We start from the raw sequence: 21,855 nt of genomic DNA on the forward strand, positions 1-21,855 counted from the left end.
TTATTTACGTATTTGAAATAAACAAAACCAATAAAAAAATTACTATAACTAGGTCCTATGACATATTATATATTCTGTTAGTTACATTTCTTGTTAAAATCAAACCTTAAAAACTGAATTATTATTTAGAATGCTTGGTGTTCAACTCATTAATTTTTTAATGGGGGAATAGATCGGTTTTTTCCGTTGTACATATATCCTGTAATTTATTTTGACCCTGTTGAAAAATAACCATTCCCTGTTGAACCATTTCATTTGCCATTGCATTTAAGTGGCACTTCCTGATTTGCAATTCCGATTCAGTACAGTAGAACTTACCTGGGTTCAAAAACCGAAACTGGGTTTTGCAATATGTATATGAACAGCTTTGTTTGTTCCTCTTTAAATAAATTGGTTATATTCACAAGGAAGAAAACAAATAGAAAAAGGAAGAGCACATTGTGGAAGAGCACCAAGATGCCATTTGCTAGTTTCGCATATGCAAGGATCCACTGCCTGGTGAAGGTGAAGGGAGTGTCCCCACTGGGGCTCCCAGCTCGGAAGAACGCCTCCCCATCATCGCGAAGTCAATGAACGCGATCGATCGGTGTGAGAAGCGAGAAACGAGAACTCGAGACCGGCAATTGGAGCCCGGCCCAGTGACGTATTCGTATGAATCAAAAGAGTCGATCGCAAATGCAGGCCGTTGCGGCTCCCCAAAAAAATAAACAAAGCGAAAAGCAGTTTCGCTTTCATCGTGCGGTTTGTTTTCATTCGTATCTTATTTTGTTGTTGCTGTTGATGTTTTTTTTAACTTAATACCCGCTTGATACCTGTTCACGTGCGTTTTGGGCGCTCACGGAGTTTATAAAGGTTCGGAATCGCCGCCAAGGGTCACAGTATCTACGAAAGACGCGAAGCTGCGAGTGTCGCGCTAAAAAAAGAAACAGCTTCAAAAATAGTTTGGATTTCGAGCATTACAAAATAAATAAACAAGCCGAAACGCTGGCAAACGCATATTGTTTGGAGTACAAACGAATGCCAAGGACAAGTCGCCAAGTTCTATATTGATTGGATTATTGTTGAAAAGTAGGTCACTTCGATTGGTTGCAGATCCCGAATAGGAATCGATTCGATCCTTGACCCTCCTAATCGCGACCATAAGCAGGCAGTGTCAAAATATAAATCACCATTTTCCCTACGGCCATGCCATTAAAAACCATAAAAACCAGCATGCAAGCCCGCAAAGCCAGTTCGCGAATATTAGTTACAAAACCCATCGTTAGTCCAAAAAAAATAAAAAAAAGAAGACACAAAACCAAGCCAAACTGGGTGATCGGGATCCGCAAAGTTAAGGTGAAGGTTCATTTGCATAGGCAAAAATCGGAAAATAAAGCACTCGTGGATGCGAAGCCAAGCGCAGATTTACGATTTACCCTTGAAATGGTTTCATCGGAACGCCATTAGCTGCCATAAAATGCAAACTGGCTATCTTGGGACTTACAACTGCGAATCTCGAGTCTTGAATCTCGGCGACGTCTTCGAGAGCAAAGAAAACATTGGGCATATATTATAATTATATTATACCCACGCCTGCGCCAAATTGGCAAATCGCCCGCGGGTCTTATTCTCGCAATTCTACCTCAATCAGCCAATGCAAACATCGTTTAATTTTTATTTGGAATGAGTACTTTGGGCAAACAATAATAAGTTTGCATGCGCGTGGTCAAAATTAATGTATGCAGTGAATTAATTCTGGAGTCCCCAGCCGAATGATCGTAAAAAGTGTACCATAGGCCATAGTCGTTGACCTCTGTCAGTTTTGCAGACCAACAGTGGTAATAACACTGAACTTGGAACTTCAATGGTGGGCACTTGAGTTTCCATGAATCGACGCAAGTGACAAGTGACAAGTTCGACTGATTTGCGCCTCTGGCATCCGTAAACCTTCGGGTGACTGTGCACTGTAGATACTGTATCTCACGAATTTCTCGTGAATCGAACTAATCCGATACATTGGAGCTGACATTGAGACGCACTTACCGTTTGGATGCGGCTAATTGATATTTGAACTGATGCTGAGCCCCGCCTGCCACTTGGCCACCATCCATTCCATCGCTTCCATGTTCTGCGACAAGGTGGCCGATCCTCAGATCTTTAACCTATTAATGCAGAGAATATTAACTATAAACTATCTTAAATGTTAGTTAGGTAACTTAATCCCACTAAAGCTGTGGACCTGGCATAAATCACTAATTCTTTAGACATCTATTTGCATAAGATACATTCCATGCCACCTCTGCGATCAGTGAAAGTTGGTTTCTTAAAGGTGCTGATTTCAAGATAGATAAGATATTGGGAAATAAATTGATTGAGATCTCAAAGGGTTAACTGGCGTCATTAGCGAGTCCACAGGTCTCGTAAATCTTTTCCGGCAGGAAGTAGACGTAACTCAAGTTTTTCGTAACTCGAGAGTACTCGTATTGAAGGGTCAACAATTAAACTTGCTCTTACCTCTTACTTTTCCCAGCTGCCGCTTCGTTAGCGGTCCCTTGGCATGGAAACCCACCGGAGATCGGTCTTGATCATCAGCATCTGGACTTTAGTGGCGACTGCAGCCGCAGCTGTGAATGAGACCACTTTGCGACGGCATCGCTTTGAGTACGGATTTCTCAATGGCAGCCTCGAATTGTCCACGGAAGTTATGTCTGCGGATATCCGCGGAAAGGAGGCGTCTGCCATCCAGTCCCCGCATGAGCAGCATCTCACCAGGAGCTCCGTCATCTTCGGGCTGACCAAAGTGGCCAACGAGAGCAATGTGAGTCCCAGCTGCCACGCCCACCTGAAGCAAGTGCAGCGCGGAATCCTCACTAGGCAGCCATGGGCCATGAAGGGTGAGTGACCGCAGCACTTAGTACATATAGTTCTATATACATAGTTTTCCACGTATCTGCAGTTTTGGATGCGTCGGGAAGCAAGCCATCCGGCTTCGTGTTTGGCCAGAACTACTGGCTGGGCAGTCGGGATGGATGTGAAGGTGTCCGGCGGCCGGTGGGCATCACGTTGTCGCGGAACTACGAGCGCAAGATGCACTACAGCATCCTGACGCAAGGAGCGCCCTTTGGCATGGACTACCGGGTGATATACATGCGCCACCGCTCGCCGTGGCAGGTGGAGATCAAGGTGATGTCCGAGCAGGTGCTGCACATTGGCCTGTGCCTGCCCAGCTCCTGTGGCTCCGAGGAGGTGAAGCAGCTGGCCAGGGATTATGTGGCCGGCGATTCGTTCGCCGAGGATGAAATGTTCGACATGAAGCCGGAGGTGCTCTACATGAAGGATCTGCGGCTGAGCGAACGCTTCTACCAGAGGCTTAGCTTCCGTCTGGTGGTGGCCGCCATCCTGGTAACCGGTGCCCTCATGCTCTGCGCCCAGCAAGTGCGCGTGGCCAAGAATGCCGATGAGCCAGACCCGGGCCTGGCTCCGGTGGAATCGGAGCTGTGGCAGGCACTGGACACGCTCTTGAAGTGGCAGCCTTTTCAGAACTTCGTGTCCTGCTTCGATGTGGCCAATAACTGGAGGAAGATGTCCGCCATGAGGGAGAACCAGCCGGGCGAGATACCCATCATGAATGGCCTGCGATCCGTGTGCGCCATCTGGATCCTGATCTTCCACGTGGTGTGGTACATGTACTTCACGGTGCACAACAAAACGGTGCTGCTGTCCTATGCGGAGCAGGTCGTCTTCCAGTACGTCTCCACAGCTCCCCTTCTCGTGGATGTCTTCTTTACCATCAGGTAATTCAAATCATTCAATTTTTAAGAATTTACTTACAAATATTGTTCAGTGGCTTCTTGCAAACGTACAACTTCCTGAGAAACGAGAAGCAGCTGGAGGCAGTGCGTCGCAATAGCCTGTGGGGCAATGTGAAGCTCTTTGGCAAGCTGCTCTTCCATCGCTACCTGAGACTGGGTCCGCTTTACCTGGTGGTGATGGGCAGCGTGGACCTGGCCTTCGCCTACATCGGCGATGTGTCCGTTTTCCACATCAACGAGAGAAACGACGAGCTGTGCCAACAGCACTGGTGGCGGAACCTGCTCTTCATCCAGAACCTCTTCGATCACCGGGAGATGTGCGCCAACTGGAGTTGGAGCCTCGCCTGCGACATGCAGTTCTTCCTGCTGGCAAACATCGTGCTCTTCATCTACGCCAAGTGAGTGTGGACTTAAATCGCAAGGGAAATGTAAATATTTTCATTATCTTTTTATACAGGCGCCCAAAGCTGGCCAAGGCAATCACCCTTACGGGACTAATGGCCACCATAACCTGGTCCTATGGCATCGGCATCGCCAAGAACTTCGAGTTCTCCTTCGACTCCACCTACGCGACTGGAACCCAGATATACACGAGTCCCTTTGTGAGGGTTTTGCCCTACATCGTGGGAGCCATAGCCGCCTGGTACTACCAGGAGCAGCGATTCCAAGTGAGCGAGCTGAGTGAACGCCGGATACGCCGGTGGTGGCACTTCAGTCTCAAGGTGTTCGTGGGCTGCATCTACTCCACGGTGAAGCGGGATCTGGGCTACCTTATCACTATATCGCTGTTTGTTCTGGGCCGCGCTCTGTTTTCCCTCACCGTTTGCTGGATGATCGTGGGCAGTGCATCGGGAACTGGCGTGTGGTGGTCCCGTCTGCTGGAGGCCAAGGTCTTTCAGCATCTGAACCGCCTGTCCTACGGCATATACCTATTGAATCCGCTGGTGATTGCTCTCGTTTACAGTCTGACCAGTACGAGTTCTGCAGTTGATCCTTTCCTGCTGGTGAGTTTCATTATTATTTGCTCATACTTTGTGATAATCTTGTATTGCTTTTATAGAGTGTTATCTGCTGCGGCTTTACGATGACCGTTTATCTGGCCTCCATCGTCTTTTCGCTGGCTTTTGAGCTGCCCTACAGCAATCTGTCCAATTTGCTGCTCAAGGGAAAACCAAAAACCTCATAAACTGTGATTACCTTTCATCGTTAGCATTGCATCTAAGTCATTTATTCATAGAAAGTTATGGCTATCATTTATTGGAATTTCGAATTTAAAAAGATTAACATAATACGACATAATAAAAATACGATATTTAATAAGTTTTGGCGCCAAAGTTTTAAATTTATTTGTGGATGGCATTGGATCCCAAGTCGCGCTATGATGATTAGGTTTGCGTCTTCGCTAACTATGCAAACGAACATTCTCGTTGTTTTTTTTTTTAACTAGTTAAAGGTAGTTTAGCTTGTTTTAAGTAATAAAAGGATATAGCTTACAAGCTGCATAACTTTTCTACTTCAGAAGAATACAAAATTTGAGAAATATATTCAAACAGACGACCCGCCCAAGTACGCAAAAGTGTGACCACCTTAAGTGAACATGATGGAGATGTCGAGCTTTTCCACTAGCTTTAGCAGAGCTTATGGTATTTTATGTGAAAAAACCTACGGACCCACTGACCGCGTCTAAAAAAAAGAAGTTCTTGCCCAAAATATATTGATTATTGCCACTGCCCGTCTGCGTGCTGCCAAACGAAGCGGTTAAACAGTTTGCCCAGACCCGCATCCAGTTCGAAATGCCCAAGGAAGACGCGGAGCCATCGGCGAGTGGCCTTACCGTGGCCGCCAAGCAGAACGATGCGCCAGCCGCCGAAAATGCGAATCACAAGGAAAGCGACGCCTGCGCCTCTGCCTCCGCCTCTGCCAGCGGCAGTAGCGCCTCGACCACGCCCCCGCCCGCCCAGGATGACGCCGAGGAGGCCGAGCTGCTGGAGCGGATGCGCGGCGATGCAGTCGGCAACACGATGTTCAGCAGTCGGTTCATCCTAAAGACGGTTATGAAGCTGGTGGAGCTGCAGCCGGAATCATCGCTGGACCAGCAGCTGGAGGATGATCTGTGCAAAGTGTGGGACATGTCGGTGTCGCCCGAAGTGGTCACATTGCTGCTGGAGAACGAGGCCATCGATCCGATCATGTACTCACTGGTGGCGGGCTGTGAAGATGTGCGGCTCTACGAGATTCTCATCGGCCTGCTGGGCAACATGTGCGCCCAGGTGGAGTGCGCCGAGCTATTGACCTGTAACCACGGCACGATGGAAACCCTGTTCAAGCTGACCAACTGCATGGACACCGCCATGTTGATACAGCTGATGCGACTCTTTCAGTACATCATGGCCCATGTGCTTAGCGGCAAGGAGCAGTTCGCTGTGGACTGGTACATCTGCTTCGCCGCCTTTGAAAACTCCGCGCAGAATCTGGGCAGGATCTTGCAACAGTCCGTTAGCGATGAACTGCTAGTAGCTGCATTGAAGGCCACCAATGCTGTGCTGGCCAGTTGCGCCTTGGTGGAGGAGGAAAACGCAAAGTCCACCTTGAATCTGAAGCCCTTTGCAAAGGTCTTTCTAGTGCCAGAACTCTGCGATGGGGTCAATAGCGCGTTTCTGCGACTCATGCGCGACGACCAGGCAAAGTTGGCCGACGAGGAAGCTGGCGAGGAGAACGAAGATGCAGATGTGCCAGCCGCACAGGACAGTGATGAGGATGCCGATGTTGGCTACGACTCGTGCGGACCGAAAATAACCTGTGATGTGGAGATCATACAAACCTACCTCAATATATGCACCATTCTGGTGCAACTACCAGAGGCGCAGGCCTCCATGGATGTGTATGCACCCAGTATAGTCAGTTGTCTGGCGCGAATACTGCAGTTTTTGCAGCAGCCTCTACAACTTATTCCATTAGGCGAACGCCAGGAAGAGTATCTGGAGGATCTGGCGCACATTTGGAGTGTGAGTTTGGGAATCATGATCAATATTCGACGAGCTAATGAAATATTTATTGTTGCAGCGCCTGAAGTACTTCTATCACAAGGAGGCCTTCTCAAATCTTTTGGAATTATGGTATAGACTTAAACAGCACATTGACAACTACACAGGAAGTGATCCAGAGGCCAATGATTTCGAAGAGGACGAAGAGGAGGAGGATGACGCTCCAAAGGAGCAGTATGTGGAGAACGCCTTCAAGTTGCTGCGCCTGTTAGCTTGCATGGTGATAAAAGCGGAAAACTCGGATCTCCAAGAGATTGGCGATGAGAAGGTGCAGCTGTTTGTGTCTGCACTTAAAGCCGGAAAAGAAGATGCTATTTTCTCAAGGGCGCTCGAATGCCTGAACGATAAAGTGGCTAAGGAGTCGGGCCAAGCCTAAGCAACATGCCTCCCCATAAAGGATAAAGCAAAAATGACTGAGATTGTTGCTTGCAGCACAATATATTCTTAACTTAGTTAGTCTCTGTCTTTAGCTAAGGTAAATCGGTACCAATGGCCTGCAACTTATTGCGCATCATATCGCTCCATGACTGTTTTCCCAGGCGCACGCCCTTGGTGCCTGTGCTGCTTACTTCCAGTCGATTTGTATTTGGATTGCTTAGCACGAATTTGTTCTTGCTCTCGTTCAGAGCATGGGCAACATGCTCCAGTTCGGTTTCCAATTTCACTTCAGGAGCTGTTACCTCGATGTGAAGATCCTGCTCTATGGCTTGGGATATGTGTATAATAGCCTCTTCTAACAAGTTTTCGGCGTCGATTTTGTTGCTCCCCACTAGCTCAGATAGTTGGACATTTAGGCTGCCTCCTTTGGTGGTTATTTGAAGATTGCCATGTACTCCAGCTGAAATTGGGTGTTATTAGCAAAATGGTTTACTTTTTTATTATTTTGCATACTCATATTGAGTTCCGCCGACTGATGGACGTGCACTTGGCTGCTTTTGTGGACATTCTTGAGCTCCAGGCGGCCAGTTTGTGTCTGAAACTTTGAGTTTTCCACATAGCAACAGTCAGTTACAATGCTGCCTGCTTTGGTGGAACAATTTAAGCTGTCTCCTTGCAACTTATCCATCGAAATATTCTGAAAGCAAGATATGCAGGTTAATGGTGAGATCAGATTGACAGTAAACCTTTCCTCACCCCATTGTGTGACTCTATTTGGGTAATCTTGCCCAGCAGTGTGCCCATGCAATTGATGTTGCCATTTTCACTGTACAAGTTTATATGGGTGGCCTTGACATTTTTGGTAAGGATGCCTTCCTTTGCTTTGACTTGCAGAAGCTCACTCTGTACTCCTTCCACCCGCACACTACTTTTTGCGTCCACAGAGACATCGGAACGCACAGGAATATGCAGATGGCATTCAAACTGTGAGGCCTGGTCCGTCAGTTTTCTAACCACCACATTGACCACCTTGTCCTCATCGGCCACCTTCACATCAAGTGAGACATTCGAGTTCTTGACTTGACCGCCCACCAGTTGGGCGATGAACACATCCCCGCTGGTGTACTGATGCACATCCGCGGGCTGGATGCGGAGGAAAACATCGGACTTTACATTGATCCTGGCAAAGGGATTTACATAATGCAGGATCTCCTGATGGACCATCCGCTTGCTCGCGGCCATGACTGGTTTAATGTGGACACGGGACTTCTTTGCGTATTGGCGCAGGTGGTTGCTCAAATGTGGCAACCAGGCGCGTTGCAGCAGCATTATAAAGCCAATGAGAAAAAGGAATTTATTGGTTTTGTTTACTTTTAAATGCAAAATCAGCTGTGGCTGCGTATTTTGCAGTACTGTTATTCATAACACTTCTCAGCACCAACTGGTTATCGATTGGCTACGGTCAGTAGCCAACACTGCCATCCGTCATTTTCCAGTTGGAGTTTTTCAGTGTTCTGCGACGGTTGCAGTTTTCTTGATACGCAGTTGAAAATTGTTTAGTCCAGCCAATTACCATCCGAAAAAACAGCAAAATGTCCGGAAAAGATAGGCTACCGATTTTCCCGTCCCGTGGTGCGCAGATGTTGATGAAGGCCCGTCTGGCTGGCGCCCAGAAAGGTCACGGTCTGCTGAAGAAGAAGGCGGATGCCCTCCAGATGCGATTCCGTCTGATTCTGGGCAAAATCATCGAGACCAAGACCCTGATGGGTGATGTTATGAAAGAGGCAGCCTTCTCGCTGGCGGAGGCCAAATTCACGTCTGGCGATATCAACCAGGTGGTGCTGCAGAACGTCACCAAGGCCCAGATCAAGATCCGCACCAAGAAGGACAACGTGGCTGGTGTTACACTGCCCGTTTTCGAGTCCTACCAGGACGGATCCGACACCTACGAACTGGCCGGTCTTGCCCGTGGTGGTCAGCAGCTGGCCAAGCTAAAGAAGAACTACCAGAGCGCCGTTAAACTGCTCGTGGAGCTGGCCTCGCTGCAGACCTCATTCGTCACCCTGGACGAAGTGATCAAGATCACCAACCGCCGTGTGAACGCCATTGAGCATGTGATCATCCCCCGAATCGATAGGACTCTGGCCTACATCATCTCGGAGCTGGACGAGCTGGAGCGTGAGGAGTTCTACCGATTGAAGAAGATTCAGGACAAGAAGCGCGAGGCTCGCATCAAGGCCGATGCCAAGAAGGCGGAGCTGCTGCAACAGGGCATCGATGTGCGCCAACAGGCCAATATCCTGGATGAGGGCGATGACGATGTGCTGTTCTAAGTATTACCTTGGATATGTTAATTCCAGCAATATTATTGTTAAACTATTTTCTGTTCAGTAACCGTTTCCATATTGTAATTCGCAAAGGGCAAGCCACAAACTTAATTGTACCTATGTAGCAAAAGTGTGTAGACTATTCCAATAAGCAGAAAAGTATGTATTCCATTTTTGTAGTGTAGTGTAAGCTGCGCAAATCATGCATTAAAGTCTTGTTGTAACATACGTTGTGCATTCTGTGTCATTAATAAGCGGAAAAAGGGAGTTTTCATTGCAAAAAGGGTCATCTGACTTATTTTATACAATAGCAAAAGCAACAAAAACAATCACACAGTCACATGACAGCAAACATATGTCTGATTGGAAGCAGTGTTGAACAGTGCACGCAGCTGTTGTCGCTTGCACTCAATCAGCTGTTTGCGTGGCTCTTTCTGTGTTTGCACGCCTTTTAGCCGAACTAAATTTACTTTATTTAAAACAATGTCAGAGTTCCAGGCCGTTGTTTTTGCCGCTGGACGTGGCACTCGTCTACCCGAGGTCCTGGGCGATGCCCCCAAATGCCTGCTGCCCGTGGGCCCATATCCTCTGATTTGGTATCCCCTAAATCTGCTGCAACAACACAACTTTTCAGGTAATTCGGAGAGTCCGATTAAAAACCCGGTTTTAATTGCAAATTTTTGCAGAGGTCATTGTTGTGGTGCTGGAACAGGAAAAACTGGAGATCCAATCGGCGCTGGAAAACACTCCCTTAAAGCTGAGACTGGACTACGCCACTATTCCGAGTGACGGTGATTTCGGAACCGCCGACAGTCTGCGCTACATATACGATAAGATCAAGTCGGACTTTCTAGTGGTCAGCTGCGACCTGGTCAGCAATGTCAGTCTATATCCGCTGATCAACAAGTTCCGGGAACATGATGCCGCCCTTGCAATGCTCCTGTTCCCCAGCGGATTCGAGTCGGACGTCGTTATGCCCGGTCCCAAGAGCAAGCACAAACCGGAACGGGATTTGATTGGCATCCATGCGGCCACTCAGAGATTGGCTTTCGTGTCTGCCGCCAGTGACTGCGAGGAAACACTCAACATCCAGCGGCATCTGCTCAAGAACCGCGGTAGGTTGGAAGTATACAGCCGACTGGTGGATGCTCATGTGTACGTGCTCAAGAAATGGGTTATAGATTACCTACGAAGGGTTAGTTTTAATGTGACTATATAATAAATAGTTACCTAATAATCAATCTTTGCAGAAGGAGAATATATCCACTTTTAAGGGCGAGTTTCTGCCGCACTTGATCAAGAAGCAGCACTCAAAACGACCTCCTAAACCGGTGCTGGACACCACATCCGAAGTGGGCGTGGTCACCAAGAATGAGGATCATGTTTTGCATGTGAGTAGACCATTACTACTTGGTACTATCAGGCTAACACAAGTGATTTATATCCTGTAAAGAGATTCATATAAAATCCTATTATGTGTTCAACTTTCAGTATGTGGACCACACCATTTTGGATCAGAAGATCACGCAGACTTCACTGTTTAACCAATCTCTATCTCAAGCCCCATATCATGGCGATGTTGTGCGTTGCTATGGCATTCAGGCGCCCAAAGATGCCATCGGTGTGCGGGTGAACAACACATTGAGTTTCTTGGCCATCAATCGCAAGTTAGCCAGCATCTGGAACAACTTGTGTGGCGAAAAGCACCCACTGATATCTCCCGGAGCCGTGGTAAAATCCACCCAAACGAAGGAGATCATAGCGGCCGACAATGCCAAGTTGTCCGAAAAGACCTCACTGAACTTTAGCGTTTTCGGACCCAACTGCATCATCAATCCCAAAAACATTGTGGCCAACTCGCTCATAATGTCCAACGCGGTTGTGGAGGAGGGCTGCAACATCGACAACTGCATAATTGGCCACCGAGCGCAGGTGAAGAGCGGATCCGTGCTGAAGAACTGCATCATTGGACCGAATTACGTGGTGGAGGAGGGCACCCACAGCCAGGCAGTGCATCTGTCCAACGCGGATCAGTTCATGGAGATAGATATACAGTGAGCGACTAACTTAATGTGGCTTCCTTTATTAACGAATTGAGTTAGAAGGCGGATTCTTCTAGCAGGACATTAAATATTACAAATAGGTACACAAAACTCGCGCAAGGATTTTCGGGCCTGACAGAGAGCTGGGGCGAGAGCTTAAAGCTACTTAGACGGGGAATATACACGAGAGGTGGATCCGAGGGAACGACAAGACTGTTTTCTGCTCACTCATCTGCTTAATCCTCCTCACTTCCTCCGCTCGTAGAGGTACTCATCCTCGTAATACCTCGGCGTTGTGGCAATGAACACCTGCGGCCGACGCTGCTGCAGCGATATGTTGATCTCCTCGGGCGTGCGGAAGACCTGCTGTTGCTGCTGCTGTAAGTGCTGCAGCTGGGGAGCGGCAGTGAAGAATCGGTACGGCGCGGGCGTCACGGTCGGCGCCAACGTCTGTGGCCTTTGCTGGTGCAGCTGCAATTGGGGCTGGTGCAGCTGATGCAACTGCAACTGGGGCTGGACTGTGGTCGCTGGCTGTGGCTTCCGGTAGGCCAGGGTAGTCGGCTGAGGTTGCGGCTGATGGCGGATCTGCGTCACCACTTGTGGTTGCGGCTGTGCCTGCTGTTGATGGTGCTGGTGCTGCTGTGGCTGCTGGTACTGTACCCTCACTTGGGGCTGCTGCTGCGGCTGCTGGTAGGCCACCACTTGGCGATGTTGCTGCTGGGGCTGTTGGAGTTGTTGCTGGTGATGCTGCTGCTGCTGGATGCGTGGCCTTGGGGCGGCGGGCAACTGCTCCTCCTCGTCATCGTAACGCTCGTGCTCGTAGTAGTTCTCCGGGAAGTAGCGCTCCGAGTAGCGAAGCGTCACATTCGGCTTGCTCTGGTGCTCCTGAAGATTGATGGGCTTGTACAAGTAGTCGTTCACAATATGGTACTTGGACGACTGCTTGCAGATGTTGTCGTGGGAGGGCGGCATGCAGATTAAATGGATCTGGTGGAAGGTGAAACCCTCGGGACAGATCCACGAGTGCTTCTGGCTCTCTTGGCAGTAGTGGAACACTTCGCAGCTCAGCGACTCGTCGGCATAGTATCTGCAGTTAAACATTAACTTAAGTAAAGAGTCATAAAGTATTCTTTAGCTTGTACCCACCCAGAGTTCCGGTCCGTGCAGCTGAAGGAGGACTTGCTCAGCAGGGTGGAGAGACGATCGGGCTCCTCCACTTCTTCCTCCTCCTCCTCGCTCTCTTCGCTGAGCGGCTTCTTCAGCTGGCCCTGGATCTTGAGGAAGTTGCTTTGCTGTTTGGCATTTCGGTTGGCGTACACCGGACGCGGTGCCTCCTCCTGGTCCTCCTCGCTGTACTCGTACAGCTGGCGCTGCTGCTGCGGCTGCTGGCGATATGCCAGATGCGTCTGGGCCTGTGTCTCGAAGTCGTCCAGCTCCTCCTCGCCTCCGCTGGAGTTGATGTCCAGCGATCGTGCCTCAAATCCCTTGGGCTTGGCGGTGGTGGCCGTGGCCGACGGTGATCCGGTGGCTGCACCCTCCACGCAGCTGGCCCACAGGCCGGTGGACACAGCCAGGACTAGAAGAACGGCAGATGGGGTGCTGCAATGGTAGCAAATGGCCATCATTTGATGAGTCAGGCTGCTTTATGATATGGGAAACTCTGTGGCAACCAGACAATAAACAAAAAAAAAAAAAAACGCGGGAAAATATTTCTGCGAACCTTTTCGCGAAGATGCCGCCAAATTGCAGCCAAAGAAGGCAGCATCATCGGAGATCGTCATTGGCATCGGCATCGGCAGCCCAGCGACCAGTTATGCAAGAGACCAGAGACCAGAGACCATACCAGACCAGCCAGGCCAGAAAACTTGTTATAGGCAACACGGCAAGTCCCCCAAGATTGAAACGGGCCACGGAGTTCGCTGCATGGAGATGCAACTGCGGCTGGGAAGGCAAGGAAAGCTGGGCGCTGGGAATCACTGATCAAGGCATACGCTTGTTACCCCAGCTTACCAATATCCCAAAGCCCAAATAAGAAGTCACTTGGAAAAGTGTCCTGATATGGAGAATTGAAGAGTGTTTTTCAAAAGATCAAACTTTTAGTCTAAGAACGTAACTTGACCATGAAATTCCAAAACTAGTAGACCAAGTCAGCAGCTGCATAAAATCAACAACTTAATATATTATTTCCAACAGATATCCATAAATTGCTAGACTCTATTTTGCATTATGTCAATCTAAGATATTTAATCCGACGCAATCACTAGATTGCAACCTGCATCGAATAGCTGATATACCCCGCGACCAGTCGGTATGAGGAGGATGCTCAGCTTGCGGCGGGTTCAATTTGAACGCCATTTACCCGAGGCCCACTCGCTGACTCGACTTGGCTGAATGTCAACTGCTGTTCATACGCATGATATGTACCCCAGTCGCGGGGCGAATGGGATTGGAATTCCTGGCCTGGAAACGAACGGTGCGATGGTCCGGTGGTGCCGGCCAGTCCAATTAACCAATGTTACGTGCCTGCATCTAATTGGGGCCATAACGTCAAAGCCCGAGTAAGAGTTGCAAATAGTTGGGCAAGGTGAAATATGCGAGAGCAGTGTAATAAAAGCAAAAGCAAAAGTCGCTACGGACTTTTACTTTTCACGCCAAATTGAGTGTCCGTCCGGCTGCTGGTGACTTTGAAACCGAGTACGCGGTGGACTCCATTGATTTGGGCCAGGCCAATAAATCTGGAGAGCGTCTTATGCAAGTATCGAATTTTCCAGCTGGCAATTTGTCAGCCAGTCGCTTGGCAGCTGCGAGTTGCTAGTTGCAAGTTGGAAGTTGGAAGTTGCACCTTTGAACTTTAGGAGCTGGCTGAGAGTGCCACTGTTGCCTGTTGCATTGTCACTGTCAGCGAACCTTTTGCGCAACCTGCCTGGGAATCCGGGGGAATCTGCCCCCAGGAATTGGGGCCTTCAGCGCCACCTCCATTCCAAGCCCAATCCTAATCCCAATTCCGCCTGCATCACATGCAAATAGCTGTGCGCATTCCAGCGCAGCCTGGAGTGCTCCACTTGCGGCACACAAGCACCACTTTCGCAGTCGCAATAGCCCGAGTGTCTGCCATAAATGGGGAATTGGTTGCATGTGTCGGGATCTGTCTCTGCTTTTGGTCCAGATGCAGACGTTATCGCACTGCAGTTACATCATGCATATATAGCTATAGCATAGAGCATAGAGCACAGAGCATGGAGCACACAGAGCACATAGCATATGGGATATGGCAGTGGGGCAGCAGCCATGGAGGCGATGCGTTGATGTTGATGTTGATGGTTTTCGTCGACCCCAATCCCCTGGCCCGATTTGGAGCCACTTCTGGAAACCACAAGACAGGCAGAGCCGTCGGTTTCGTTATACATTTGAGTTGGTGAGCTGTGAGTTGGTTGTACTCTGTGTGCCACTGGGGTTTCTTGCGTATGGAACTCGGACTATATTTGCTTTTGATTTCCTTAAATGTTGGGTGTGCGTCATGTTAGGCGGACATTTTTGGGGTGACATAAGCGCCGGTCTTAGATTACGACACTTGGCAAGCACCTGCATTTCGATAAGTGTGCTGGTTTTTTCGGGAAAACGAGAGTGTAAATTTCTTGTATAACTCATATAGCGAACGCAGTTTTCCTGGGAGTAGTTGGCAGAGAATTAAAAGCTAAGCCCACTTAGTGCCACAATCGCTTGGGCTGCCCGCTGTTTTTCCTTCATTTCAGTTTCAATTTCCATTTCTCGACTCTTTAGCGTGTAATCGGTTCAAGTTTGTTGCCTAAGTCTTTTGTTTTCACTTGCTGCAGTTGGTTTATTCGAGTGCTTAATTAAACACTGGCTCGTTAACACAACTCTCGATGCCATTAAACTGTGTGAAACATGAAAGCCCAAAAAAATAAACTACATCGCACTGCTTTAATTTTTTTTTCATTTTTTTTGTTCACTTTTATCCATTATTTGGTTTTTTTGTTTTTTGTTTTTTCCTTGATACAAATTAAGAGCTGTTAATGTGCGTGCAGCTAGGGCGGTTGGTTTACGTTTACGTTTACGTTTGGTTGATTTCGGGCATCTGGATAATGTGACTTTGTAATGGCCTGGCAATGGATTTTATGTTCCACCGTTTGTCTCTTTTGTGCCTCTTTATGCTGCGGTAATTTTCACAAATCTGTGACCTTCACTCGGGATGTCTTAAGTGGGTGTGTTTGCTCGCTTGGCCCGATGACGGGCGAAATCGAACGAGCCAAGGCAAAAGTGAAAGAAATCAATTCGATGGCAATTTATTAATTGCGCACAACCCCCTCGCCCACCCAATAGACACACACCCCATCAAAAGTGACCAGAAAATCGAAAGCAATTACACCCGGGGGGCGACGAGGCGGTGGGCGTGGCTGGCAGCACGCTTGGGCAATTGGGCATATCTGTGCGTCGCTGTAATTCCAAACGTGGAAATATTGCGTATACGCCACATGCGTCGCAGTGCGTGCATTTGATACAATTGCCGCTCATATTCGCAGTCACTTATATAATGGGCAGAGCATGAGTAATCCACACGACTTGGCTTTTAGAAAGGACCAGCTTTGTGATGCAGTGCCAGTGATGCAATCTGTCACGGAGATTGGATCTCCCCATGTCCAGCAGGCGTGACCGTTCCGAGTCCTAATCGATTAATCCAGTCTCGGACATTCGATTGCCACAAAGCAAACATAAATTGTAGCCATGCGATCAAGAGATTGGGCAATATGCAAAGGAGCAAAGCAACTTGTAGGATTTACATTTTATATTGAAAATCACAGCTCTTGGCCAAGATAATTAAATCAAAATTGGCTAGCAAAATCTCTGGGGTTTCTGTGGTTTCTAGAAACAGAACTTATTGGATAACAATTTTAACCGATAGCAATATTAAAAGAATATAGTAACAAAGTATAGTTTTTCAAGATAATTTGAGAATTTGGTTTTCAAAATAGCTATACTTCATTTTAATCAGTTTTCATACATTTAGAAGCCTCTATAATTTGTTACTTCATTTAAATCTTGCTAATTACAAGCACTCCAGTAAGAGGTGCTAACTTTTGCCGTGTAACAAGTCATATAAATAAGTACAAGTATCCCCTTGGGTTTAAGGCAGCTGCCTCAATGAATTGTCGGCGAACAAAAGCGAAAACTCCCACGCCAAAAACACACACAGACAGAAATCCAACGGAAAGATATAGAAGGAAAAGTCAGACCAACTACGGGCCTGGGCTTGGGTTTCCATCTCAGTCTGTGTTACGTACGAGTATGTCGCTGCTGGGTTTTGAAATCGCCCAAAAGAATATTTCGTGGTTGCCAAGCGGCCCAGAAAAATTGGGCCGAGAGAACCCCGGAGACCGAGACAATACCGAAAATGTTAATTATCGTTTGCAGCGACTGCAGCGAATGCAGCACGAATTTGTGGCCGCGAGGCAGGCCAAGTCCAGGTTCAGATCCAGGTTCGGACTGACTATGATTCATAGGCGCAGTGGGTGGCTATAGAACTTACTGCATGTTGGGGCGATGGCTTCGGCGGTATCCCAATAATCCAAATAGTTTTTGGCTCTGGATAACACACTGCACTCACTGGGGGGGAGAATCACTTTATGTTCGCGTGTTTGTCTCTTGGTTTTTATATATTTATCACTGCGTTGCACTGCTCGGCAGCTCGGCTCGTCTTCTATCTAATGCTGCTGCTAACGGTTCACTCGCCTGGCTCGAACAACAAAATGAATGACTTTCTTTGGCTTGTTTATGTTTTATACCAAAAAGTACCCCCACAGCCGAAGCCGCCCATTGAGAGGATTGGCCGAGAGAACAGCCACTTCTCTGGGTCTCTCCATGTCTCGTGTTTTCGCTCTTTGAGCCAAACTCTTCGTTTCTTTACTCAAAAGACTCTGCAAGTTGAGTGGAGTTTTCCACATTGAAGCCAAGTTCGTTCTCTAAGTCTTTTGATTTTTATAATAAGACACATTATTTGTCAGCGTTGTAAATATAAAGTTCGTACATTAGTTATACAATTAATACAAACATTAGAAATATGGAAGATGAAGATATTTAATTTCATTTAATATTAATATGAAACATCGAAGACCTAATCGTAGGAAAATCTTTACTGTGTCCGCCGACAGGCTTTTGGTTTTAGGCTTGCCCATTAGTCATAAGCCAATTGATATTACTCATGCACTCAGATGTATATCATGAGATTGTAACTGTAGCTTGCAGTTTCGAAAATGCCGCTGCACATTTGCATCCATCAGATACATCTAAGTGGCCGTCGAACGGACAGATAGAAGTTGCTCAGATATAGTGTAATTAACATTTTCGCTGTTGATTTTCTCAGCCTTCGTTGCGCATTTTGCATGTTTGCTATTTTCAATACAATAACAACAAAACAGTTGCAGCAGCATCACCATCAGCAGCAAATAAAAAAGTAATAAAAAATCATTCGCGCCGGTTTTTCTCAACGAGGCTGCGACTTCGACTGCGATGCTCCCACAACGAACTTCAGACCACAGAAACGAAACCTGCGCGGCAACTCATCCCATCTCATCTCAGCGTCTCAGTTCATCTAGTCTCGTCTCATCTCATCCCATCCGCCGAATGAAATGCTAAAAGCTATCTGCTCACCGACACACTCGGCCAACACATATGTCTGCATTTGTTTGGCTAATATGAATTAATTTACAATACTGCAAACGCCTACAAGTGAGGGGAGGGAAGGGGCATGCCGATGGTGTTCGTGGTTGTACTAACGCCTCCGACTGTTGAACTTTTGCGTTTCTGTGCTGCACTTGTAACTGCATCTGTATCTGCCTCTCCATCTGCATCTGCATCTGCATCTGCATCTGAATCTGAGTCTGCTGCATCTGTATCTCTTTTCGGCGGACAGCGATCAAGCATTTCAATTGCTCGGCGTTCAATGTCTGGACACTGACCGCTTGCATATAGCCGCAGATATCTGGCGTGTCTGTATATGTATATATATATTTATATATATATATAAACGATTTGGCAATGCATGCAAAGAAGCGTAACGCAAAGAAAGTGCAGCAGCAGTAGCAGCAGTAGCTGCAGCAGCAGCTTGTTGTTATGATTGCCGCCGCTCGAGAAAGAAAACTTCAAATGTTTGAAGCTTGCGATTTTCAGCCAGGTGATATAACAAGTTCACATAATTTGGTGGCTTTTCTTTTCTTTTCGTTTCATTTTTATTTTCCCGCCCCACACCTCACACTACATGCTCCATTCCACATTACATATTTCGACTGGTAATGCATCAGGAGCGGCAAACAAATCAAGCAAACCTGCAAACAGCTTCACGATTCGGGAGATAATTGCAGTGGTGGCAGCTAATCAAAATTATTCCCAGGCGGGTGCCGCAATTATAAGGCATAATTAATAAATGTTTTGCCGGCTTAGTCAGCGCGAAAGGGTAAACAAGTTGTGCACCGAGAAATATCACTTGCAAAGCTAGTTGATTTACTTAAAATGCTGATTGATTGGTTTTCAATACGATTATATAGATATTACTATTCGATTTCGATAAAAAGTGCTATTTAAAATTGGATTTTCATTACCCAACAGGGTGGTTTAATGGATAGAAAAATACCTGTACATGGATACTCAATATTTTTCGGGTCAAAGTTATGTGTTTGCTGTACGGAAAGGTCTTGCCAAAACGAACACCCAAAATGCACCTGTAACTGCAATGTCGCTGACTCCCAACAACGATTGTCCCCTAATAACACGGGTAAAAAATTCATTACACGAACTAACTGGCTATGTGGCTAACTGGCCAACTGCTGGCCATTATGCAAAGTCCAAGTCCATTCCAAGCCCGAACCCAAGCCCCAACCCAAGTCCGATCCATTCCATGGCAAAGCCATTCCAAAGCGGCACGTTTCGAGGAAGTTGATTGTCACAAGCCTCTCATAATCATAACTGTGTTGGCTGCCCCATCAGCAACTACCACAACAATGGTTGTCTGCCAGCAACAACGACAACCACGACGGTCAGGTTCATTGGGGGAAATTATAGACATTGCGGCCACTATAAAACTGGTAAAAGAAATATTGTACAACTGAAATCGCACTTGGGCAAGGCCTGGCGAAAAGATTTTGGAAATTAGCCACTGGCTATTACCACTTACTATACTGTACTAATGCGCTTTTGTCAGTTTGTCTGACTTTGTGGCTCCAGTTGGGCACCACCAACATTCGCGTTGTAATGAACTTCAAATGGGAAAACGCAGACTAAATACACATTTAAGAGCTCTTTAAAACATTTCTCTTATTTTGACTTTCCTTCGTGCGCTTTTATTGCAGTCATACATTTCTCATTTCGAAGACGTTAGCCAAATGGTTTTCAGTGCAGCCAGTTTAGTGCTGCAACTGAGAATTGCCCAGCGGACTTTGCCACCTAAAATGAAACTAAACCGAAAAATATAAAAAAGGAAAGAAAGATAATAAAATGGTGGTGAAATATTTTGCATGTGTCCACGGCCCAGTCTTCCAGTCTTTTGTTTATTAACTAATTAGCCCCAATGCTTAATGCTCCACATATTTTCCAGCCGAGATGCGAGTGCGTAAGTTTGAGTTATTGTGTTATGTCACTCGGTTTTCCCCGCCTGCCAATCTCAATCTCTCAGTGCGGGATTTCTCAAGAATTGCGATGTATCTTGGTGGAAAAAAAGCGAAAGTAACTCTGGGCTCAGAAACGCGGATCCATTAGCGTTCTAATAGACACGTCACTCCAGAAGTTCAAGGTCTCGCTCAAAGAGTGGCGAATCGAAATTAATTACATCCAAGTTGTCTGGGCGTTGTTTGAGCACTCTTTTCATGACTTTGGGTGCCCGGAATGGGCAGTTGTAGATTAGCAGTTCGTTTGTGAATTAAGCACACGAATATAATTAGTAATTTGACTGAGTTTGGTTTGGAAAACAGAACAACTTTATTAATGGCATTTAATACTGAGCCTCTAATGGCGAAATAATTTATATTAATACTTAACAGATTGTAATTTAATTTATCTTAAACTAGACATTTAAATGACGATTTCCATTGCGTTTCCCCGTTGTATTTTTCTTTAAAAGCTCCCCAAAGAGCAACTAACTTTCGACTGTCCTATAAACTTGAAGAGTGATTCCTCTCGGGACTTTTGGGAGTTAATTGGCTCGCATTAGCCATGTGCTTAAAGTTATTTAATAGATGATTAAAGACCCAGCAACAGCAACTGACATCACCCGCCAGCATCAACGGGCAATCACACACCCACAATTAGCGGGCAGTCGACTCCAAAAACCGTTGCGATTAATTCACAGCACATTCACGGCGTCATTAAAATTATAACCATCGTTTACGCCAAGTCCACAATGGCCAAGTATTAGACCATAAAGGCAAACTCCAAAAGCCGGAACTCGTCAACCAGATGATTTGTAAGTTTTTCAACTAGATTGTTTTCCGTGGCACTCAAAATCAGATCGTATCTGATCGGTGGAAGTTACGTCTTGATGCCAAGCAAGTCGCTGCATTTTCCGTTTTCGGTGCGGAAGTGACTGTGAACTTGACATTGGGGGGGCGTGCCCCGGAGCCAAAGAAATGCAAATTTCTGTCCGTTCTCACAGCTCACCAGATACCAGTGAGATAGTCGAGCGGAAGGAAGTGAAATCGGAACTAAGTTTTAGACAGCCTGCAAACAAAACTTAAATGAAACTACTAGCTCAAATGTATTAATATTTATTATCTGATCATTATCTGAAGGATAATTGAAAATATATTTAAGATTTCAAAATAAAATCCTATATTACCACACGAAAAATAAAGAAAGAGCTGCAATATTCACATTAATGAGAAACTGCGCGCAGGTAAATCAATCAAAACGAAACAACCTTACCACCAGACTCGAAGTTCGAAATGAACATATTTGGCTTTCGAGTGTCCAAGCTGGTGCGTAATTCAATCGAAATCAATTGCAATGCCTCCGCTAACAAATTACCAATCCACGCCAGCCTCAGCCATCGAGTGGTAACAAAGGAACCACCATTGTAAATGGGGATTGATAAAAAACCCAACAGCCAAGCGCCAAATCCGCTTTTGTCCAATTGTTGCGCACTTGAAGCATGAAGCGTGCCCATGGAGCAGCCACCTGATGGCCGGTGGAGGTGGACGCCAGCTCCGATGGATGAGCTCCTCCGCCACGGACCGACCAATTGGGCATGGCTGGCTGCACTGGCGGTCCC

The 21,855-nt window shown here is 46.9% G+C and overlaps 6 protein-coding genes across 6 annotated transcripts; 4 read left to right on the top strand and 2 right to left on the bottom strand.

Annotated features, from left to right (window-relative positions):
* The first annotated feature begins 2,536 nt into the window (after positions 1-2,536).
* On the top strand, positions 2,537-4,977 carry LOC122614651 (nose resistant to fluoxetine protein 6). The gene is made up of 5 exons (XM_043789267.1): positions 2,537-2,873; positions 2,936-3,773; positions 3,824-4,189; positions 4,249-4,795; positions 4,852-4,977. Exons 1-5 carry the CDS (start codon positions 2,537-2,539, stop codon positions 4,975-4,977), a joined length of 2,214 nt encoding a protein of 737 aa, XP_043645202.1.
* Positions 4,978-5,443: 466 nt separating this feature from the next.
* Positions 5,444-7,291, top strand: LOC122615309. Its single transcript, XM_043790345.1, has 2 exons — positions 5,444-6,796; positions 6,855-7,291. The coding sequence occupies exons 1-2, from the start codon at positions 5,585-5,587 to the stop codon at positions 7,209-7,211; spliced, it is 1,569 nt and encodes a 522-aa protein (XP_043646280.1). The 5' UTR covers positions 5,444-5,584; the 3' UTR covers positions 7,212-7,291.
* LOC122615310 (protein FAM185A) lies at positions 7,250-8,677 on the bottom strand. The gene is made up of 3 exons (XM_043790346.1): positions 7,970-8,677; positions 7,727-7,910; positions 7,250-7,673 (listed from the first exon to the last, which is right to left on the bottom strand). The coding sequence occupies exons 1-3, from the start codon at positions 8,540-8,542 to the stop codon at positions 7,306-7,308; spliced, it is 1,125 nt and encodes a 374-aa protein (XP_043646281.1). The 5' UTR covers positions 8,543-8,677; the 3' UTR covers positions 7,250-7,305.
* A 24-nt stretch (positions 8,678-8,701) lies between these two features.
* On the top strand, positions 8,702-9,768 carry LOC122615311 (V-type proton ATPase subunit D 1). The gene has a single exon (XM_043790347.1). The coding sequence runs from the start codon at positions 8,806-8,808 to the stop codon at positions 9,544-9,546; it is 741 nt and encodes a 246-aa protein (XP_043646282.1). The 5' UTR covers positions 8,702-8,805; the 3' UTR covers positions 9,547-9,768.
* A 175-nt stretch (positions 9,769-9,943) lies between these two features.
* Positions 9,944-11,688, top strand: LOC122613092 (translation initiation factor eIF-2B subunit gamma). The gene is made up of 4 exons (XM_043787090.1): positions 9,944-10,174; positions 10,227-10,735; positions 10,791-10,931; positions 11,032-11,688. Exons 1-4 carry the CDS (start codon positions 10,024-10,026, stop codon positions 11,596-11,598), a joined length of 1,368 nt encoding a protein of 455 aa, XP_043643025.1. The 5' UTR covers positions 9,944-10,023; the 3' UTR covers positions 11,599-11,688.
* A 106-nt stretch (positions 11,689-11,794) lies between these two features.
* Positions 11,795-17,280, bottom strand: LOC122613093 (putative cyclin-dependent serine/threonine-protein kinase DDB_G0272797/DDB_G0274007). Its single transcript, XM_043787092.1, has 3 exons — positions 17,128-17,280; positions 12,729-13,181; positions 11,795-12,669 (listed from the first exon to the last, which is right to left on the bottom strand). The coding sequence occupies exons 1-3, from the start codon at positions 17,130-17,132 to the stop codon at positions 11,829-11,831; spliced, it is 1,299 nt and encodes a 432-aa protein (XP_043643027.1). The 5' UTR covers positions 17,133-17,280; the 3' UTR covers positions 11,795-11,828.
* Positions 17,281-21,855: the final 4,575 nt, after the last annotated feature.

The sequence above is a fragment of the Drosophila teissieri genome, chromosome 2R (assembly GCF_016746235.2).
Source record: "Drosophila teissieri strain GT53w chromosome 2R, Prin_Dtei_1.1, whole genome shotgun sequence".
NCBI classification, from domain to species: Eukaryota; Metazoa; Arthropoda; class Insecta; order Diptera; family Drosophilidae; genus Drosophila; species Drosophila teissieri.

Bases quoted from the DNA above. Each gene is read 5' to 3' on its own strand.
- LOC122614651 (XM_043789267.1), top strand. From the start codon at position 2,537: ATGGAAACCCACCGGAGATCGGTCTTGATCATCAGCATCTGGACTTTA. The intron at 2,874-2,935 runs GTGAGTGACCGC...ACGTATCTGCAG, and splicing joins GCAGCCATGGGCCATGAAGG to TTTTGGATGCGTCGGGAAGC. The intron at 4,796-4,851 runs GTGAGTTTCATT...TTGCTTTTATAG, and splicing joins CAGTTGATCCTTTCCTGCTG to AGTGTTATCTGCTGCGGCTT.
- LOC122613093 (XM_043787092.1), bottom strand. The intron at 12,670-12,728 runs GTGGGTACAAGC...GTTTAACTGCAG, and splicing joins TGCACGGACCGGAACTCTGG to ATACTATGCCGACGAGTCGC.
- LOC122615310 (XM_043790346.1), bottom strand. From the start codon at position 8,542: ATGCTGCTGCAACGCGCCTGGTTGCCACATTTGAGCAACCACCTGCGC. The intron at 7,911-7,969 runs GTGAGGAAAGGT...TCTTGCTTTCAG, and splicing joins AAATAGAGTCACACAATGGG to AATATTTCGATGGATAAGTT. The intron at 7,674-7,726 runs GTATGCAAAATA...ACCCAATTTCAG, and splicing joins GTCGGCGGAACTCAATATGA to CTGGAGTACATGGCAATCTT.
- LOC122615311 (XM_043790347.1), top strand. From the start codon at position 8,806: ATGTCCGGAAAAGATAGGCTACCGATTTTCCCGTCCCGTGGTGCGCAG.
- LOC122615309 (XM_043790345.1), top strand. From the start codon at position 5,585: ATGCCCAAGGAAGACGCGGAGCCATCGGCGAGTGGCCTTACCGTGGCC. The intron at 6,797-6,854 runs GTGAGTTTGGGA...TTATTGTTGCAG, and splicing joins ATCTGGCGCACATTTGGAGT to CGCCTGAAGTACTTCTATCA.
- LOC122613092 (XM_043787090.1), top strand. From the start codon at position 10,024: ATGTCAGAGTTCCAGGCCGTTGTTTTTGCCGCTGGACGTGGCACTCGT. The intron at 10,736-10,790 runs GTTAGTTTTAAT...CAATCTTTGCAG, and splicing joins TTATAGATTACCTACGAAGG to AAGGAGAATATATCCACTTT. The intron at 10,932-11,031 runs GTGAGTAGACCA...TTCAACTTTCAG, and splicing joins ATGAGGATCATGTTTTGCAT to TATGTGGACCACACCATTTT.